Source organism: Carya illinoinensis, chromosome 5 (genome assembly GCF_018687715.1).
Source record: "Carya illinoinensis cultivar Pawnee chromosome 5, C.illinoinensisPawnee_v1, whole genome shotgun sequence".
In the NCBI taxonomy this organism is placed as follows: Eukaryota; Viridiplantae; Streptophyta; class Magnoliopsida; order Fagales; family Juglandaceae; genus Carya; species Carya illinoinensis.
The window spans coordinates 11412988-11431729 of record NC_056756.1 but is presented as its reverse complement, the minus strand read 5'-3'; the positions used below and the strand labels follow the sequence as shown (position 1 = coordinate 11431729).

Genomic DNA, 18742 nt, shown 5'->3' with positions numbered 1-18742 from the left:
GCCCACAAAAAATATCTAATAATATATAAAGTCTTGTTTAAAATTGGGTTAAATATGGAGCCCAGCGCAGGTTTAAGAATGTGAGCTAAAAATCTAAAGAAAAAAATACGATTCCGCACCGATTCCAATCCGTTAATAGATCCTGAGTTGGATCGAATTCTAGATAAAGTTATCATCAGAGTCAGAGTTCGGATTTAAACTCTGATTAAGTTGGAGTCAAATTTGCTGATACCAACTCCAAGAAAGTTGATGTTCAGCCTTAACCCAAGCCACTTTTGGATCCATACTCAAGAAGAAATAAACAATTAAAACCCCTGGAAATCATTATAGAATGCCCCTTTAAAATTAAATCCTTAAATTTGATTTTGATAAGTAAAAAATTAAAAATTAAAAATTAAAAAAAAAAAAAAACTTAGATTGAACAAAGATATTAGTTCTGTTTCGTACAAGAAAGAGTCAGCATTGGATAACAGGATAAATGCCCCCATTCCAGTCTCCAGTGTGTCCAGGCAATGATAATGGATGGTCTCAAAATATTACATGAGACTGGAGTGTGAACGCCAAATAAAAGAAGGCATTTCAGCCTTTCAGGTGAGGTGAGCAATCACATTCACAGCTGGAAGGGGGTAACTGACAGTAAATATTTGCACCCCACGCTTCTTTTCTTTTTTTTTTTAAACTCAAATCTTTTGGAGCATGCTACTCTTTTTGGTGCCAGATGCATCATGCATGACATCTCTCACTCACTTCTCTCAATTCTTAGCCCACTCGGCATTCCCCACCACAAGCCCCTTTTTTCTCAGGCCTTTCATGCTCCCTAGGCACGTACACCGCATGATAACACATTCTGTCACACGCTTTAGGCTGGCCAAGACAAAATTATACCAGCAGAGTATCACGGTCACCTCTTCCAGCCCTTTCGGGATCAGAAACTCACAGCCAAATTCAAAAAAATAAAAAGAAAAGACAAGTCCAATATTTTTTCATCTCAACTTTCAATATTCATTTTGATAGAGATAATTTTAAATAAAAAATAAAAATTAAAAAACATCATTATTATTATTTTGAGATTTAAAAAAATTAAATTATTATTATATTTTGTAAAAAAATTTAAAAAAATTATAATAATGAGATAAGATAAAATGAATTGAGATGAAGTCAAAACCACCTCTCAATCCAAACAACGCCTTATGTGAGTAATTTATAGATGCCACACCAAATTGGTAATGATTAGATGCTAAAACACTGACGCCCCAAAACCAAAAGTGGTCACAAAATGATGCAACAAGATTATTGTACCCAATCCAATAGCCATTGGAACCCAATGAAGTAATTCAAGAGTAACGCAAATCACAAGGACACTTTCTGGCATTGCAACCATAGGTATCTACTAAAGTCGAGAGGAGTTTGGTCCTAATGTAGTGCAATAAAGCAAAAGGCAGAAAATATAAAGAAAATTGCGGGCTAATTTTATGTTAAAAAGGAGCTGTGATTCCAAAAAAGTATTGTCCGATAAAGACAGCCAACTAAACCCCACAATCATCAAGACTGTAAAAGCATAATAATGCAAATGTCTCCGCATTATTATCTGTTCAAACAGTCATCCTCTTGACGCCAACAGTTTCTTACAATACCAGCTTGCTCACTATCAAACATAAGTTATGTACAGATAACAGACCTCCATATGCTAAGATACCAAGAATTATGAAGATTTGAAAAGGGAGGCAAGAAGCTTAAACAATATAGAATGCAGCAATCACAGCCACAACACCACAATCACTTTGGAGTATTAACCCACTTGGATTGCAAACGAGATCCCTTCAAGCAAAAACATTCCCAACATTCCAATTTTCCAAAAATCTACAGAACGCTGACTATTCAATATTTTACTTACATTTCCTTCAAAAACTGTGCAGTTGGGTTAGCATGTGAACAAGTTCATCACTGGAAGGCCTGTCTGCAGGAGAGTCTGATAGGCATACAACAGCTATTTTCACTGCCATCAGCATCTCATCCTCCTCCCCTTCTTCCCCTAGAATACTTGTATCTAGTGCTTCTCGTGCCTCCCCTGCTTGTTGCAAATGTCGAAGCCACTGCCCCAAACTCCCCCCACTAGCAGGTTCCCTAAAGAATGGATCTGTAGGATTTCTACCCGTTAACAAGACACCCAATACCATCCCGAAGCTGAAAACATCGCTCTTATCCGTATACCTGTTTGGAATGAAAATATATGCACCATCAACGGACCGCATATTTTGATACAAAACAAAACAACCTACATGGTAACGTTAAGTTGCAACCAAAATATAAGATTATGGATGATTAAAGGTCCTCAACCCCAAAAGTAAGATTGCCAATGTAAAGAGAAAATACTCGGTACAATTCAGAAATTCTCCCAGCATCAATCGAGCAAACAAACCAAGAATGCCCCTAAAATACCACTTGATAGATTTGAATTTACACGAACAACTGAAAGTGCAAGACAAGAAATTAAAAGCTCACTACGTGTTTAATTTCAAGTTTAACGAAAACAAGTGAAATTTCAATGTCGTTGTCGCAATCTATGTTGGTAATGTCAATAGCAGAAGTCACAGTGAGAACACAACGAGAAAGGACTACCATAAAAACCGAGAACTTTTTTAACTACGCAAAAATCACTGCTGCTCAAAACACCCTGCTACAAAGATTATGATTTAAAATTTTGTAATTCTGAAAGGTCTTTGCAATTCTGAAAGTTCACATACAATACCTGCAATTTAGGAAACACTCTGGAGCACTGTAGCCAGAAGTTGCTCCATCCAAACAGGGCATGAGCTTCGCCAACCCACAATCCGCCAACCTGGGTTCAAACTCTGCATCCAACATCACATTCGTAGGCTTCAAGTTATAGTGCAGAATCTGAGGATCACAATCAAAATGAAGATATTGAAGCCCCTTAACAACCCCAACCGCAATCCTAAGACGCACCTCCCACCCAAGCTGCAACTGATTATCCCTAACTCTATGCATTACATCATCAAGACTCCCAGTAGGGACATAATCGTAAACCAAAGAAACCCCACCACCGGGTTCTCGAACATAAGCCCTTAGGCTCATCAAATTCCGGTGTCTCAAACTAGCAAGCGTTTCCAGCTCCTGCTGTATCTTTCTCTTCAAGGACTTCTCTGGCGAACCGGACTGAAACGGCTCGAGCGTCTTTACCGCGATGATGAGCCCGTTGTCGAGCACGGTACGGTAGTATTTCCCATTTGAGCTCGACCCCAATAAATGGTTCTCATTGGCGAGAGCAGCTTGGAGCGTCTTGGGAGCGATTTTGGGGGAGAATATGACGGGGCCTTTGAGAAGTGGGGTCCGGTTGAGGTACCGGACGAAACTGCGGACTATGAGAGCGAAGAGAAAGGCACCAAGCAAACCTGTTGGTGCTCCTAATGCAATGCTGAGAAGAATTCTTTTGAGCCCGTTTTGGAATTTGGGTGGCGGAGGCTGAGAGGAGATGTGCCTAGTCGTTTTCTCTTGGCAGTACGCAGCGGTGTAACAAAAGAACGAGACCAGCAGCCAAATAAGAGTAAAGAGCTGCTTGTAGCAAAATAAGAGGGTGTATCTTCCTCCTTCCTCCATTTTGTTGTGGCAAGCCACAAATCTCAGAACCAAGAGAGAGACAGAGAGCTCAAGCTCGTACGTAACAGATAAAAAGTCCCATTTTTATTTTTTATTTTTAATTAAAATCGCTTTTGAGCCACCCAGGAGCCTGAAAATGAAAATGGGAAACTCACAGAAGGCTCACAAAATTTCTTATGGGGCCTCTCCCCTAATCTAGTCATAGTGGCATGGAAATCTGAGAAAAAATAACTCCATCAACCGCCGTCTGAGCAACTTCAAAGTGCTCGAGACTGGCGCGTATATCAGATAAGGAAAAAACGAATTTTGACCGATAAATCTTCACAAGAAAAACGCAAAGAATAATTTCATCACCGATTCTCAGCTTTCTTTGATTCTCTCTCTCAAACAAGAAAAAAGGGCCTTTTACCAATCTGCCCCCATATGTGAATCTGCAAATTTACACCTCTAAAAATTGATCTCCTCGTCCTCGCAAATACCATGAGCATTCACCACCGAAGAGGTCCAGTTGCTTTCTTAGTCCCATTCTCCAGATAGAAGACGCTAAAAATACTTTCTTTTCTCCCCTGAAATTAATTAGCAAACCACAAAATAAAACACACAGGAATCCTTTTTGTTTGTTTTCTTCTTTTTCGCTGTTAAAATTAGCAAAAGCACAAAGACTCGGCCGATTCAAAGTCACAGGGATACAGGGTAAGTAGACCTAACGGAGCGACTTGTCATCTTCAACAACAACCACCACTACCAGCTCCATTGTCCTTGAGCTTCAAAACCCGAATACCAAAAATAAAATAAAAAAAGGATCACGAAAATTTGGCCTCTATCTCTCAATCTCTCTCTCTCTCTCTGTAGTCTGTATCTCTGCCTTCTATGACTGACCAGTCCTCTGCAGACAAAACTGGGTTCCCGCTTTTTGGAGAGACACCGTACGACATGTAGGGTCCAGTGCCACGTCGGAGGAAGCATTGCTGGCGTCGCTGTCACGAGGGGGTAGCGAAAGCGAGAGACTTCGAGCTGTGTGCCGAGAGGGGAAAGGAAGGGGTGAGGATCCTGACCGTTGGTTCGGTACAGAATAAGACCAGGATCGTCGATTACTGGGAAGCCACAAGAATTTATGCGATGTGGCCTTTTGTTTATAGAATTGCCACTGTTATCGTGGGGAATTAAGTAAAGTTTCTCTCTTTTTTACATTTGTTTATTTCATCGAATAATTGCTTTCCCATTCTCTTTCGTATCTAAAATTTAAGATTTTTTTTTCGTTTTCTTATTAAAAGCAATAAAAAATACTATATACCATATCGTATTCCTCTTATTTTATTATATTGCGGTGATATTATTCACAAACTTTTAAATTTGTTATTTAAAAATAATCTTATTACTTAGGCTATACTTAGATAGTGAAATAAAATAAGAAGGTTTTTTTTATAAAAATTAAAAATTGAATAAAAATTGTGAGAATATTATTTTTTAATATTATTATTTTTTAAAATTTAAAAAAATTAAATTATTTATTATACTTTATGTAAAAATTTAAAAAAACTGTAATAATAACTGATGAGATGAATTAAAATCATCTTTATATCTAAATGAGCATTAAACATATTATTTTTTGTGTAATTATTATTGTTATAAAAAAAATTAAAGTATGAATAATTTTAATGTAGTTGATATGATAAAGTCTTGTATCAGTATTGTACTCGTATTATTAATAAAATAGAATTATAAAATTTAAATAAATAATTATATACAACATAATTCAACAGAACTAAAGTCTCTTTTAAAAAGTAAAACGTAATTTAATGACGGAGGGGAAATAATACAAAGTCATAATATAAATAAACGCAAACGAGAAAATATACATAGCGTAATTCAAAAAAATTAAATAAAATGTATGATTTATAATTGAAATTTTTTATTCATTATTTTTATATATTATATACTATATTTTTTTATTAAATATGTGATATAAAAATGATTAGTATAAAATTTTATTTAATTTATTTTAAATATATATATAATATGTGATGTGTGGATAGATTAGTAATATTATTAATATTTAAAGCAATCCTTTTGTATTTTCTGCGTGTCGTGTCTGTACCAAACACCCGTCGTGTCGTATACTGTAGGGTATGGTTACGAGTGAAAGCCCAACACGTGTTCACGTGCGGGACTTTTTGAGCCGTGAACACAGTTGATATAGCAGGGAGGTCTTTTCTTCCTTTTTTTTCACGATGCTTTTCCTTTACCTCGAGGCCCACGGTCAGTGCTTCTTGTATCATCTCTCTCTATGTTGTTTTGATCGAGTCATGAGTCATGCTAGGCTACCGGCCTAACACAATTTTGTGTTTTTAATTTTATATTTTATTATATTTTATATTTTTTTAATATATTTACATATTTTTAAAAATAAAAATATATATCAATATATTAAAAATTATTTTCTTAATTATTAAATAAAAAATTAAAATTAATGAGCAGTAATTTGGAGTGATAATATTAAGACAGTACAATAGATTTTTTTTTTTTTAAGAATTGTTTCTTCCACCGATATTGGTTATTAATTGTGGGTTTTTATTTTTTTATTTAATAGTTAAGTAAATATTTTTTAATAAATTTATAATTTTTATTTTTTTACAAAAATATTTAATAACTTTAAAAATAAAAAATAAAAAAGAGATTAAAAAAATTAGCCTAATGGATCGGTGGCTCTGTAGGAGTATTACCATCCTTTTTTCATCACCTTTTGCAATGATTAATAATGCGGGTCCACGCCCGTTAGACCCCGCGATGCACTAATTTCTTTGAAAAATACTGTAATCATAGATATTTCATTAAAGTAAGTTTGAGACCTTGGGTTGAGATAAATTAAAATTTAAATTTAAAATTTAAGAAAATATTATTATTTAAAATTTATTAAAATTAAATTATTTTTTATATTTTTTATATAAATTTAAAAAAATTATAATAATAAAATCAAATCAAATCAAATTAATTAAGATTGTTTCTCAATTCAAACAAGATATTCTAAATGTAATATATAAGAAGGATTTAGATAGTGAATTGAGATAAAAATTAAATAAAATATTATAAAAATATTTTTAATATTATTTTTATTTTAAAATTTAAAAAAATTATATAATATATCGTATTTTATGCAAAAGTTTAAAAAAATTATAACCATGAAATGGATTAAAAGACCAAACAACTCCATAATTCTCCTTTCTTTTTCTTTGCCATTGTTTTTTATAATGTTCCAAACAACTAATCCACTACGCATACCACCACAATTTAACACTTCATTTTTGTGAATCTATTCTCCATCAGTAGTTACTTCATATAGGTTCAGTGGAGCAGATACCTATATAGTTCTTCCCCTTCGCAGCAAAAATATAACTGATAGGTGAGACGAGATACATGGTGTAGCTGTAACTGAAATCTTTACTTCATCTCATTTTAACAGTTAAGGTGGGGAATATAGAAACTGAGCGTTATAAAATAACATTTGTGGATCCCAAGAGACTAATATCCATAACAAAGCTTCACTAAAAGAAATCAATGTACAAATACACAATTAGCTAAAACTAATTCTTCATAGCTGCCTTTTTTTTTCTCTTCCCCTTTTTTGTAAGTTAAATCATCACAAGCTTCACCCAAGAGGGAGCAAACAAACTGAATAAAACAAAAATACATGACATTACAAAGCCCTTGGCTGAAAGCCACCAGTGCTCTCGACTCCGACCAAAGGCCGCCAGCTTAAATTACAAACCCGGGGACTGATTTGCACTAAATCCCATGGGGCAGGCACGCCAACCTACCACTCTAAATCCTCAAAAAAAACAATGGTGCCACATTCTTCAATGGAGAGTCAACTCAGTAATTCTATGAGATATAATTACACCAAATGCAATACCATCATATCTTTCCCTTAGACTACCCAGCTTTTTGATGTATTTGGCCTTCTCTAATTTCTTGTTCGAGAGAATCTTTACCCATTTGAGTCTGCTAATAAAGCAAGGACTTCGCTCTCATCAAAGTTTGACTCTACTGCTATCTCAAAAGGGTTTTTACCTTCACCAGTTATGGCTCGCGGATCAGCTCCCCTGCAAATACATTGGGAAACCTTCTATCAGCATTGTTGAGTTAAAAAATAAATAAAATGAATTGGAATAAAACAAAACAAAATAAAACTAATTGAACACTTCTATGCATAAATTCGAATAAAGAGAGACTGGCAAACTCAAAAAAATAAAAATAAAAACTACTAAAAGAATACTGCAAATATAACACCAATTATTAAAACCACCAACCCAAAAGAAAATAAATAAACGAACAAAATCAAAAAGGAGAGATAAAAGCCAGGATCATTTCACCTTGTTAAAAGTAATTTCACAGATGTGGTTCTGCCTCTGCGAATGCAGCGATGGAGTGGCGTTTGACCTCTTGAATCAGTTGCATTTATATTTGCACCATACTGTAGGAGGAGTTCTATCATGCCTATGTCTGCAGTTTCACAAGCTAAGTGTAGCAGGGTGCACCCATCTAGATCCTCCAAGCTCTGGCCTTCACTTGTACCTGCCAAATTTGTAGAGCTAGTGGAGGACCTCTCCAATGAATCCCCTGCTAAGCTGCTAGAGCTATGCTCGTGACTTGTCTGCTCCTGTAATAGCATTGCTTTGGCAAGGGTTAAAGAGGAGACACAAGATGTTTGATCGTATACAGCAGTCACATCAGCTTCAGAATTAACAATGTGACGGTATACAGCTTTCTTGTCATTAGCACGCACACCCTCCCAGATTTGTTGTGCCACTAGATGAGGATATTGATTGTCTTTTGGCTTGCGAACAAAGAGCTTTTCCGCATACTGTGATCAAAATAAAACATTTGCCACTTAAAACATTTATACAGCAGTCTCAGAAATTTCAAATATCAACATTGCATCTAGGAGTCTGCAGGGAGATTTCCAGGGAGGGGAACAGCATGCAGCATGTGTTTTGAGGTCATTGTTTTTAGGATTATCACTTATCCGGCCGAGTTTCTTTCACTCTGTTCATGTACTGTTCACCCTCCCTCCCTCCACAAGGAAACAACATCCATCGTCCCTAGTTTTTTGTACTGATGAACTCAGATGAACCTAATCCAAATTATTTGGAATCATCTGACTTGTGCAGATGATTTGCTTGAGCAAATTGGTCATTTAGCAAAAACAACCAAACAAGCTGAAGTAGGTCCATAATATTATACTATTCTTTCTAACATTTAACATCTCTTAACTAATTCATTATCTCAACAGTTTTAAGTGATCAACAGTTGATTTCTTAAAACTAACAAATTTTCTCGCCAAACTCCCTAAATAGAAACATAAATAGTCGAATTAAAAATATTGAATATACTAAAATATGCAAAAAAGAACAAACAAAATGTCACCATGGATAAAAATATCTAATTCCGGTCATGCACATGTTTCCATCATAGGGAAAAAATTGTCATCAACAACATATGACTTTCCATGGCAAAAGCAAACACAATCTCTGCACATATCTTAGTTACATGAGCCATGGGCAATTATCTTTTCTTTTTTTTTATTCGTAACCATGGGCAATTATCTTCAGTTGAAAGTAATGACTTAAATGAAAAGACCAGAACAGATGACCAGATTGTCACACCTTTGCATGGATGAACTTTTCTTTCACTGATATAGAATCAGTATGACTAGGTTTACTGAGAAAAATCAACTGTGATTTATCGGACTTGTAAAGGCTACACAAACAGAACAAAAAGTGAGTGTTAGCCACACCCAATAAAAGTAACATATTTATGTAGAGCTCAAACACATGTTCCAACAACTATGGAGATTTCTTACCCTGCAGGGACGAGATCAAGCTGGAACGCACTTCTTGATTGCAATAGTTCCTCCCAGACCGAGTTGGCAAACGTATTTCCCAGAGACTGAAACAAACTTATAACAGAAGGATCCCACACTTTGAAATCCAGTGTAAGAGACCTTACCTGCAATATCAGTCAGCACAAGAACATGTGCAAATATGAGCAACTGGTCGAAAGATATTCACCAAAACAGAAGCTCATCTAACTGGAAACAAAAGGTGGTGCTCATCACAACCGTTCAATTAAACAATAGCATCACCCAATTAATACAAAAACCAAAACAATCCCCACCAAATGAGACTCAATATTCTCTGACTCTCCCTTTTACCATAAAATAATTAAAGAGCAAATTGCTTGATAAACATATAAAAAATGATAATATTAGTATCTTTTAGAAATTTCAAATTAAAAGCTCTTAACTCCTAGGAATCTGAAACTGTCAATGCAGAGTATCCAAAAATAAGAACCATAACAGTGATAGGAAGGATGCATATGGGTGAAAAAGAAATGGAAAGGAAGGAATAAAATAACAAAAGCCTAAACCTGTTTTTCAGTGACAATTGCTAATTGATGAACCATGTTTCTAAATTGTATGAGCTCATATAACCTTTTCGAATAACACAATAAAAGTTAGGCCATTCATTTTGGGCAAGCAAAAAAATATTTTGGATGAACCCCAACTTTCTATTCAATTTCTGCACTCAAATCACAGAACAGTACTGCCAAGTTCTAAAGATGACCTCAGTAACTCTTGCATGGAAACTTACTCGTATAACTAAGCGATATCTGATAGATGTTTTTAATTCATTTTGTACTTGTATGGGTTTATGTTTGTCATTGAGCATCCAGATAAACCTTTTACAAATATAGAGTAATAGAACCTTTCCTCAGCAGCAACATTGTTCGTACAAGAAGCAATTATGGCTCATAGAAGGAACATGATAAACAGACAACTACTAGAACTAATACAATCTACCTTTGATATGTGTACCCCAAGATTACGGTGAACACCGGAACATTCGATACAAACAAGAACACCAAGATTTAATGATGCCCAATCAGGTTCAGGTGCACCACAATCAGCACATTTATCATTTCCACAAACTTTTCGCAATACATCGATTGGCTTCTCACTTTTGACACAAGACCGTTGTGCTTGCATACTTCTTATTGGGCGCTCATGATGTGCAGTAGAAAGGCCCCTCTCAGATGTATATTCTTCAACTGTGCAGTGATCAAAGTCGGAACTTTCAAACGAACTACTCTCACTGGCAGACCGATGATGACCACTTCCCATCGGACTTGCAGGCAGACACTGTAATATGGTAAAACCTTCAGTCATCCAAAGAACGATGAATATAATTGGTCACAATCATGAAAAAGAAATTACCCTCTCAGGAGCTTGAGAACTAAGTAATGAAGCTATGACCCCCGTGATCTTTTCAATCCAATCCATTTGATCCAAGGCACTCTCTGCCTGCACTGACAAGCATAAATAAATGTTATTGAGGATCTTTTACCAAACATTAACCCTCAACAGCACATCTTCTTGTCAGAATCATCAGGACAGAAGTTGGTTTTTTGTAATCCTAAAGTTCATAAAAGATTGTATTCTTCTTGTGTACTTGGGTTGTGCCCCTTGTTCGCTTTGATTAAAATTATCTTAATTTATCCAGTGAAAAAAAGTACATAAAGGAACCTAAAGCCAAGAGGACATGCTACTCCTCAATTCAAACCTGCAAAGTGTAGTTCTTTGTTGGTGAAATGATCCTAAAGCAAAACCTAAGATCTGACTGGTCAGCATCAACTTTGATAGTTGATGTAAGCAGGTTCACAGTGTGATGAGCGACAGATTTCTCATCATGTACTCCTCCGCCATGATAATGAGAAGAAAGCCACCGACTCAGCAGTCCAGAACCAAGCTCGGAACTATTCCTCTGACCAGAAATTTGACTGCTAGAGCCCTAAAAGATATAACGAAACACGAACATAAAAGGTAAGAATTGATGGTAGGCACAGACTTGAATCCATATACAGAATGATTTACACTATAAACAAAATACTTACAGATGGTTTGCTGCACTGTTTGCGATAGTAATACAACATTCCTCGACTATCAAGAACAAAGAACCTTCTTTTCCAGTCACCCCTTAAGTTTGAAGAACGCTTTGAGAGATAACCTTGTCGAATGGTTTGAACCTGAGAATTCTACCAACATTATAGAAATATAGACAACTAGAAAGATGAGAAAATGTCATTTCTAATACAAAGATAGTCTTAAAATAGAGTTTCTTGATAAATTACAAAATATTGACCTTTCCCTTTGCAGCAGACTGCATAACTGCCTCTATCATTTTGTGTGAACTTCTGCCAATAGCTTGTATACCATCTCCATTGGGAGATCCATTCGTACCATTGGAAGACCACCTACTCTCTCGATCCACCTGCCTTTTGTAATCTTGCATCCTTTCAGAAAGAGCAGCCTGCTCATAGTTAGACCTTTCTCTTGACTGTTGTGCATAGGTCAAGACCTGGAAAATAACAATTATCTTGAATTTCAATACTAAACTACACCAAGACAACACTTAACATGAGAAATGTACAAATTCTCTCAGCATATCAACCACAGCCCAATTCCCCACTATATGGGTTGGCCACGTTCAAACTTTCTTGTGAATTTGCTCCTAAAGGCAGAATCACATGACCTTAATATGTTAGCAATCCCACCATCTACAGCACAAGTTTTTCTTTTATTTTTGATGGGCAACCCCAAGAGATGCCTATATCAATTTGTTAAGACAGCACTGACCATATGTCAATGATTTGTTTTCCGTTAAGCTTCCAAACATTGAAGAACTCGTCACCAAAGCAGGTCTTTCAGAAGGAAAACTAACCAGGTCACAATTAGTTTAATAGACTATAATAAACGTTAATATGTTAATATATTTTCTTCCAATAGATTGCAAATGCAGACAACAAACCTGATTAATGTATGGTTCCATTTGATGCAACAACTCATATCCCTACATGTGAAAAATTCAAGATGAGCATAGATATGAAAACACATGTGAAAAGGGCAGAAAGTTCCAGCCAAATAATCTACCTGTTTAAAGTAACGAAGATGTGCATCCATTGTCCCACTGACTGCTTCCAAAAATTCAAACCTCTTTTTTGATTCAACATTTGAAAGTGCAGTTACCTGGACAAAGTGACCAAAATCATAAAAGGCTAGGCATCACAATCACAAGAACAGTAGTTGATTTTCAGCAGTCATAGAAAGGGTCAGTTTTTGGTAGAACAGAGAAGACCAAGGAACTAACTTACCAAATTGAAGCGAGCTTGCTCAAATGTAGATCTTGCATTATGAAGCTCCTGAAATTTCTCAAAACCATATTAGAATTTAAAGACAGAAGCTTTCCAGTACCACGACAACTCTTCAGATAAGAAGTGGTGCATAAACTAACTAATATTGCATGGTACCTCCTCTAAAACAGTTGCTACATCGCTCTTTGTGCCTTTCCTTAGTGACAGGAACTTTTCACGAGCCTGTGGCATTTTGAGCAGTATAACAAAGTAAACATCATTGCACATACCAATATTACATGGATGATGGATCATTCATCTAAAAACACCCGTACAAAATTCAGAATCATGGTCAAACTATTGAAAGAAAATTGCAGTTTTAGACATTTGTTGCTTTATCAATATAAAAGCACAACCCCAAATCAGAATTAGAAACCTCATTCTTTACTTGAGTATTAGCATAATGAAAAATCAATACTCAAGGCTTGTGGGTGACAGTTTGACACTAGAGTTACGAGTCATGTTTAGGCAAACCTTAAGCCATATAAACATATACTTATTTTATTAAACAAATAATAACAAGGGAGCTTTTCCTGGAGGTGTCAATATGGCATCAACAAGAACTAAAAATTATCAAGACAAGGGAAGCACCTGGTCATAAACAATACTGGCCTTGTCAAAACGCTTCCGTGCCTCCTGCACTAAGAGAAGATCCCTTAGAACCAACTTTGCCACAACAAATACTAAAGATTAGTACAGACATTCTGTTTGACACACCTCTAACACTTAGATGGACATCTTAAGATGATAAGTGACATATGCCTAGAAGGGGAATCGGAACTCATTGCATAAATCACTTTTTTGGGTATAAAAATACAATATCCTATGGAAAAAATGGTTGTCACAGCTTAACGGGAGGCATTCTCTGCATGGACCTAGGGCTTCTCAAATGAAGTAAGACCCAAAGAATTTCATTTCAACAGATAAGTCGAATATCTGCATGTCAGAATCTACAAATGAAGTGCACAAGTGGACAAAACAGCTGCCCTTGCACTCACACTTATTAATAAAAGAATAGTATAAACTTTAAAAGTTTCAAGCTAGCATTCATGAGACTCTTCTCCACCCTTTTGGCATAGAAGATTATAAGGAAAATTGAAAAATATTAACCCAATGGAGATCATATACCCACCCCCACCTCCTAAATGAGGTGAATTGCAGTCCAAATAATCAACAGTGATGCAGATGTGATAACATTACAACACAAGCAGCCCATAAGTGGTGAAAGCAATAAGATTGAGGTCCTTATAATAAACAGTTAAAAATGTCTGATAATTAATATCAATTTTCATTTTGACGTGAAATTTAAATTCTTGACCTTAAGTAATATATCATATCTAATCAATATCTCAAAAAGGTTATGATAACATTTATCTTTATTTTATAAGTAAATTTGAGCGATTCACAATACCTTGACCTCATGCAAATCAATATTGGCAAACTGCAGTAATCTTTCATTCAGCATATGCTCAACCTGAGAAGGAAGATATGTCACCAACTACTTGTCACTGATTGGAAAAAAAGAAAGAAAGAAGAAGACAAAGAAGAAGAAGAGATAAAAAGATAAGAACTGCTCACTGACCAATTGGAGAGAAAACACACACATACAGAGGGAGGGAGGGAGAATCTCCTAGATAGCTTATAACTATTTACTCATTTAAAAAAAAAAAAGATAAATCATTAATATATAATATATAAGGCTGATATCAGAGTGGTCACAAATATTTTGAAATTGGTAGAACCACCAAACTTTTACTACTTTATCTTTTTCTATATTTAAGAGTCAAGTCTCAAAACTTGCAAAAGTGTGTTTTTGCACTTTTAAGCCTGCTTAATGTAAACTTTTGTAAATGTGCTTTGCTTTTGGTAAGCTAATTGACTAGAATAAAAAAAAATATTGAATAAGGGAATCCATTGGCAATAGATCAAATAAAAGAATTTCTATTTGTATTTTTTTTTTTTTTGGGCACCGGGTGTCCAAGAACAGGGTCCTGACTAACCCTTAAGGCGTATAGGCCTTCGGCAAGGAGTTTCCCACAAGTGCACTTCGGGTAATTCAAGGGGAAAATCCCCTAGTCCGATGGCTCCTAGAAATTGTTTGCACCCAAGAGGATTCAAACCTTAGACCTTGGAGGGAGCATAAAGAATTTCTATTTCTATTTTAGACAAACAATCTTCAAATAAGATTGAAATGGGGGGGAAATAGCTGGGAATCTTTTTGGCCTTGGCGTTTGCAAATAAGCATGATTTTACCAACAAAAATAATAAGTAGAAAGAATGGTAGAACCAAACCTCTCAAATAGTTCCTATATTATGATATAATAATAAAGGGTGCAAGAATCATATGCAACAAAGAAAGCTAGAGGTGTTCAATACAAGACCCGTTGATGTTGAAGTGCTGCAAAATTATGAATCTTTTCCTCTATTTCCACTGACTTAACGAAAGTCAAAGAGGAGCATAAGAAATAGTAGACAATATAAGCCAATGGGTATGGACTGTAGTCATACACCCTTTGGAGTTCAGTTAGCTCTCCCCAAGTTGAAAATACAAATATACATAGAACAAGAGGTGGAGACAAGGTAGCATTTTTTGGTCAATGCCCAGTGGGCCGGACCAGTAGGAAACAGAGGAGCTAGGATTAGTTCTTTAGAAACATCAGTCAACTTTTACTCTGGCAATGGCAGACAACGCAACGATGACTTGATCTAACAGGAAACCAATTATGACAGAGCAACAAATCCTTTAGAGTTTTTACCTGGGACCTAAGAACTTCTTTGTATGTCCCAATTTCTCTCAATGCAATAGTAAATTTGGTCATAACAGGGCCTGTAGAAGCGGATAGAAATTCATTAAAAATTAGTAAACACCACAATCTACATTTTGAGAGCCATGAATTCCAGGCATACTCCAGTCATCAAGCGTAATTTCTAAATGTCATAAAAAGAAACGAGATAATTGGCACCCACAAAAGTTAATCACCATTTTGCAACCAAAGAAAGATAGAATAACTTCCAGCATGAACAAATTCACATACCTCCAAATGCCAAACTAATTGGATCATTATGTCCACCACCAAAATTTTCTAGCGCACTTGCAAAAGCAATATCCCCATCATATCCCTCCCCGAGCCCTTCACTGAGAAGACAAAAAAGACAATTGAAACTCCTCACAAACCAAAGGTCCATAGGATAACATGGACAGATTTCATGCCAAAACAAATGGTCATAGAAACTGCTTAAAAAAACTTAATTTTTGGGTACAAATCTTTCACTCACTAAGAAGCAAAAACCTCGATAAAATAATCACTGCAGAGATTCTAATTTACATCTCCAGCATTGTAATTCAAAATGCTAGCAATAGCTAGAAATATATCAATTTGGAGAACTTTCTAAAATGTGAAAACAGATGTGGAATTAAACGATTGAGGGATAATTTTTTTGATAAGCAACTATGGAAACGTGTAAATGTAGACATACGTGTATTTTCGACATCCTTTGTAAAACTTCAAACTTCTCTCCCTTAATGATTCAGCACTTTCCTCCAAGCTTTGTATCTGTTTACAAAGAATTCACAGATGAGCCACAGCAATCATTAACAATTTGCTTCGAGTGTGGAGCAATAGTTTGGGATGGCACAAAGGACGTTAATATTAGCCACGGGTCAGCCACAATACTCAGACCAAGTTACCAGTATACAAAACTGTACAAGGAAATTAACCAACTCGGAATCAAATTGCATGGTATTTGAAGCTTCAAAGAAGTAAAATATTATTCAACCTAAACTCGTTAGCATTTAATATTTCTTTATCATAAAATATAATTATAAACTTCACAAACGAGAAAATGAAAATCAAATTTTCTTTAACTGCTAAACAAGTTGGCTACTACCCATGGTTAATATCAAGAAACTTAAAATCCTTCAGCCATAATTCTCGCATTAGTCATATCCGTTGAATTGATAAAACTTTCCTAAAAAACTTTTGAATTCTTAAACCATAGGCATACGGCTACCGTTCAATTAAGAGAAGATTCCTAAGTTTCTTTTTTCTTTTTCCTGAATCTTCCTAGCAACCAAACAGAGATTGGAATGGTCTCTTCTCAATTAAAGAACTCAATATATTCAGCTGAACATGCAACGAGAGACAGACGGGGGATAGAGATAGAGGACCTGCTTGCGAAACATAGGAGAGTCATCGAGCTTTGCGAAATGCATTTTTGAGACCACGATTCTTGCTATTCTTGGCGCAAATTATATATTTACCGTGAAATCCAAAGCTGGATCTTCGCTTGTCAAATCATATAACCAACACGAAGGGGCGCGAATCCGAGCGAGATCTCGCATTTTACTTCCATCTTATTCGCCATCCAAACCAGAAACAAACAAAAAGAATAGTAAATAAAACAAATCACCTCCAACGCTCGAAACGCAGCCCAGAGACATATATGAGCTTCGATTCGCATGAATTTCCCGGCCACTGAAGCCAACGATAAAAGAAGCTTCGGGAGCGCCAAATCCCTTCTTCTTCTTTTTCGTCTTTTTTTTAAAATTTTATAATCGTTCCAGTTTGTTGTTTTCGGAACCCTAGAAGAGAAGGTAAAAATGACCAGAATAAGAAACCCTAGGAAAGGGCAAAAAACATGGAGCTTGGATTAGCTGCACATTAGGAGGTAGTGTTTATTGGGACTTGAATGGGGAAATCGAGTAGGAAATTTCTCATTAACATGAAGATGTCGAAACCATGTGTGTGAGAGACAGGCACAGACATAGATAAAAGTGAAACTCGGAGAGAGAGAGCCTTTTCCTGTATCCCACGCCCCACACTTTTCTTTTTCTTTTCTTTTCTTTTTTCTCTTTTTTTTATGATCTGTTTTTTTTTCCTCAAGTTCTCTCCTTACCTTACCTTGCTCGCTTGCTTTTGTGTACGGGAGGGAGTCACTGTAAGTCTGTAACAGAAATCTGAGGTGGAACCTCGGAGAAACGACGTCGTCTGATTTACTTTATTTTGGACGGACTAGGGAACGGAGCTATCTATGCGGAACGGTGTCGTTTCAGTTACTTGGCACGGATGTCGATAGAGACAAAAGGCTCCTATTTTAGTACAGAGAAAATCCACTCTTTTGGAGTCTCTAACAGTCGTTGCCTGTTGGAGTGGATGTTGAGCAGCAAGGAAGACCGGTCTTGCCACCGCACTATTCAGCGCGCCTGCAAAAATTTCAAACATAGACATCAGTAAATACATAATCCCTTGAGAAGGTGAAGTATATTATATAATATAATAAAACAAATGTATCATTTAAGGACTCTCTTGATAATCCAAATGTTTTCAACCTTTTTTTTATTAATTCTCGTGAGATGAGATCCGATTTCTGCTAATAAATATCTCAATATTTATCCTCCTATACGCAATAATAAAAGCATAATGGATAAGAATTAAGAAACAACGCTGCTCCAGCGCGTGGACGACATTGTAAATCAATCCGAGAGATGCTTCTGTCACGCCTACTAAGCACCTTCTGTAGTGGGCCCAAACTAAATTTTCCCTCCATGTTCGATACCCGACCACTAGAGAAGGAGGTCACTCGCCCCACTAAGCCACTACCATCTTGCAGTAAAAACATATAGTGAAAAAACATTACAAGTTTCATTAATTAAAGATGTGTTGGATATAGCTTACCCAAGAAATTTATAAATTATCATATGTCAGATTATTTTACAATTAAAGAGAATTATAATCAAATTATATCACAAATACTCCATTTGTATGTTGTTAATTTAAGATGAATTTAATTCTTTATGAACAATGAGATAGGGGTGTACAAGAAATCGACAAATCGGTTGTGACCGACACAGACCGGCCACAGGAGTCAGGAACCGGTC

At 35.9% G+C, this 18742-nt stretch overlaps 2 protein-coding genes across 3 annotated transcripts; both read right to left on the bottom strand.

Annotated features, from left to right (window-relative positions):
• Positions 1–1468: 1468 nt before the first annotated feature.
• Positions 1469–4521, bottom strand: LOC122311208 (inactive leucine-rich repeat receptor-like protein kinase CORYNE). Its single transcript, XM_043125652.1, has 2 exons — positions 2750–4521; positions 1469–2211 (listed from the first exon to the last, which is right to left on the bottom strand). Exons 1-2 carry the CDS (start codon positions 3616–3618, stop codon positions 1902–1904), a joined length of 1179 nt encoding a protein of 392 aa, XP_042981586.1. The 5' UTR covers positions 3619–4521; the 3' UTR covers positions 1469–1901.
• A 2617-nt stretch (positions 4522–7138) lies between these two features.
• On the bottom strand, positions 7139–17739 carry LOC122311207 (ADP-ribosylation factor GTPase-activating protein AGD3). Of its 2 annotated transcripts, none has more exons than XM_043125650.1 (19): positions 17033–17739; positions 16342–16418; positions 15900–16000; positions 15621–15691; positions 14276–14338; positions 13456–13500; positions 12982–13047; positions 12826–12873; positions 12605–12700; positions 12483–12524; positions 11817–12032; positions 11569–11709; positions 11238–11465; positions 10892–10978; positions 10478–10816; positions 9479–9624; positions 9282–9375; positions 7989–8479; positions 7139–7718 (listed from the first exon to the last, which is right to left on the bottom strand). In XM_043125650.1, the coding sequence occupies exons 1-19, from the start codon at positions 17075–17077 to the stop codon at positions 7604–7606; spliced, it is 2511 nt and encodes an 836-aa protein (XP_042981584.1). In that variant the 5' UTR covers positions 17078–17739; the 3' UTR covers positions 7139–7603. The 2 variants fall into 2 exon arrangements, with proteins under 2 accessions (XP_042981584.1, XP_042981585.1); XM_043125651.1 differs by having other exon boundaries at positions 11569–11700; positions 17033–17737.
• Between the last annotated feature and the right edge of the window lie 1003 nt (positions 17740–18742).

What these genes read in the sequence shown, in the direction of transcription:
- LOC122311208 (XM_043125652.1), bottom strand. Translation starts at nt 3,618, where the DNA reads ATGGAGGAAGGAGGAAGATACACCCTCTTATTTTGCTACAAGCAGCTC. An exon ending in GAGTGTTTCCTAAATTGCAG is followed by an intron (nt 2,212 to 2,749) that starts GTATTGTATGTG and finishes CATTCCAAACAG; the next exon opens with GTATACGGATAAGAGCGATG.
- LOC122311207 (XM_043125650.1), bottom strand. Translation starts at nt 17,077, where the DNA reads ATGCATTTCGCAAAGCTCGATGACTCTCCTATGTTTCGCAAGCAG. An exon ending in AAGAAGTTCTTAGGTCCCAG is followed by an intron (nt 14,339 to 15,620) that starts GTAAAAACTCTA and finishes CTTCCTTCTCAG; the next exon opens with GTTGAGCATATGCTGAATGA. An exon ending in CTTGATCTCGTCCCTGCAGG is followed by an intron (nt 9,376 to 9,478) that starts GTAAGAAATCTC and finishes CTGTTTGTGTAG; the next exon opens with CCTTTACAAGTCCGATAAAT.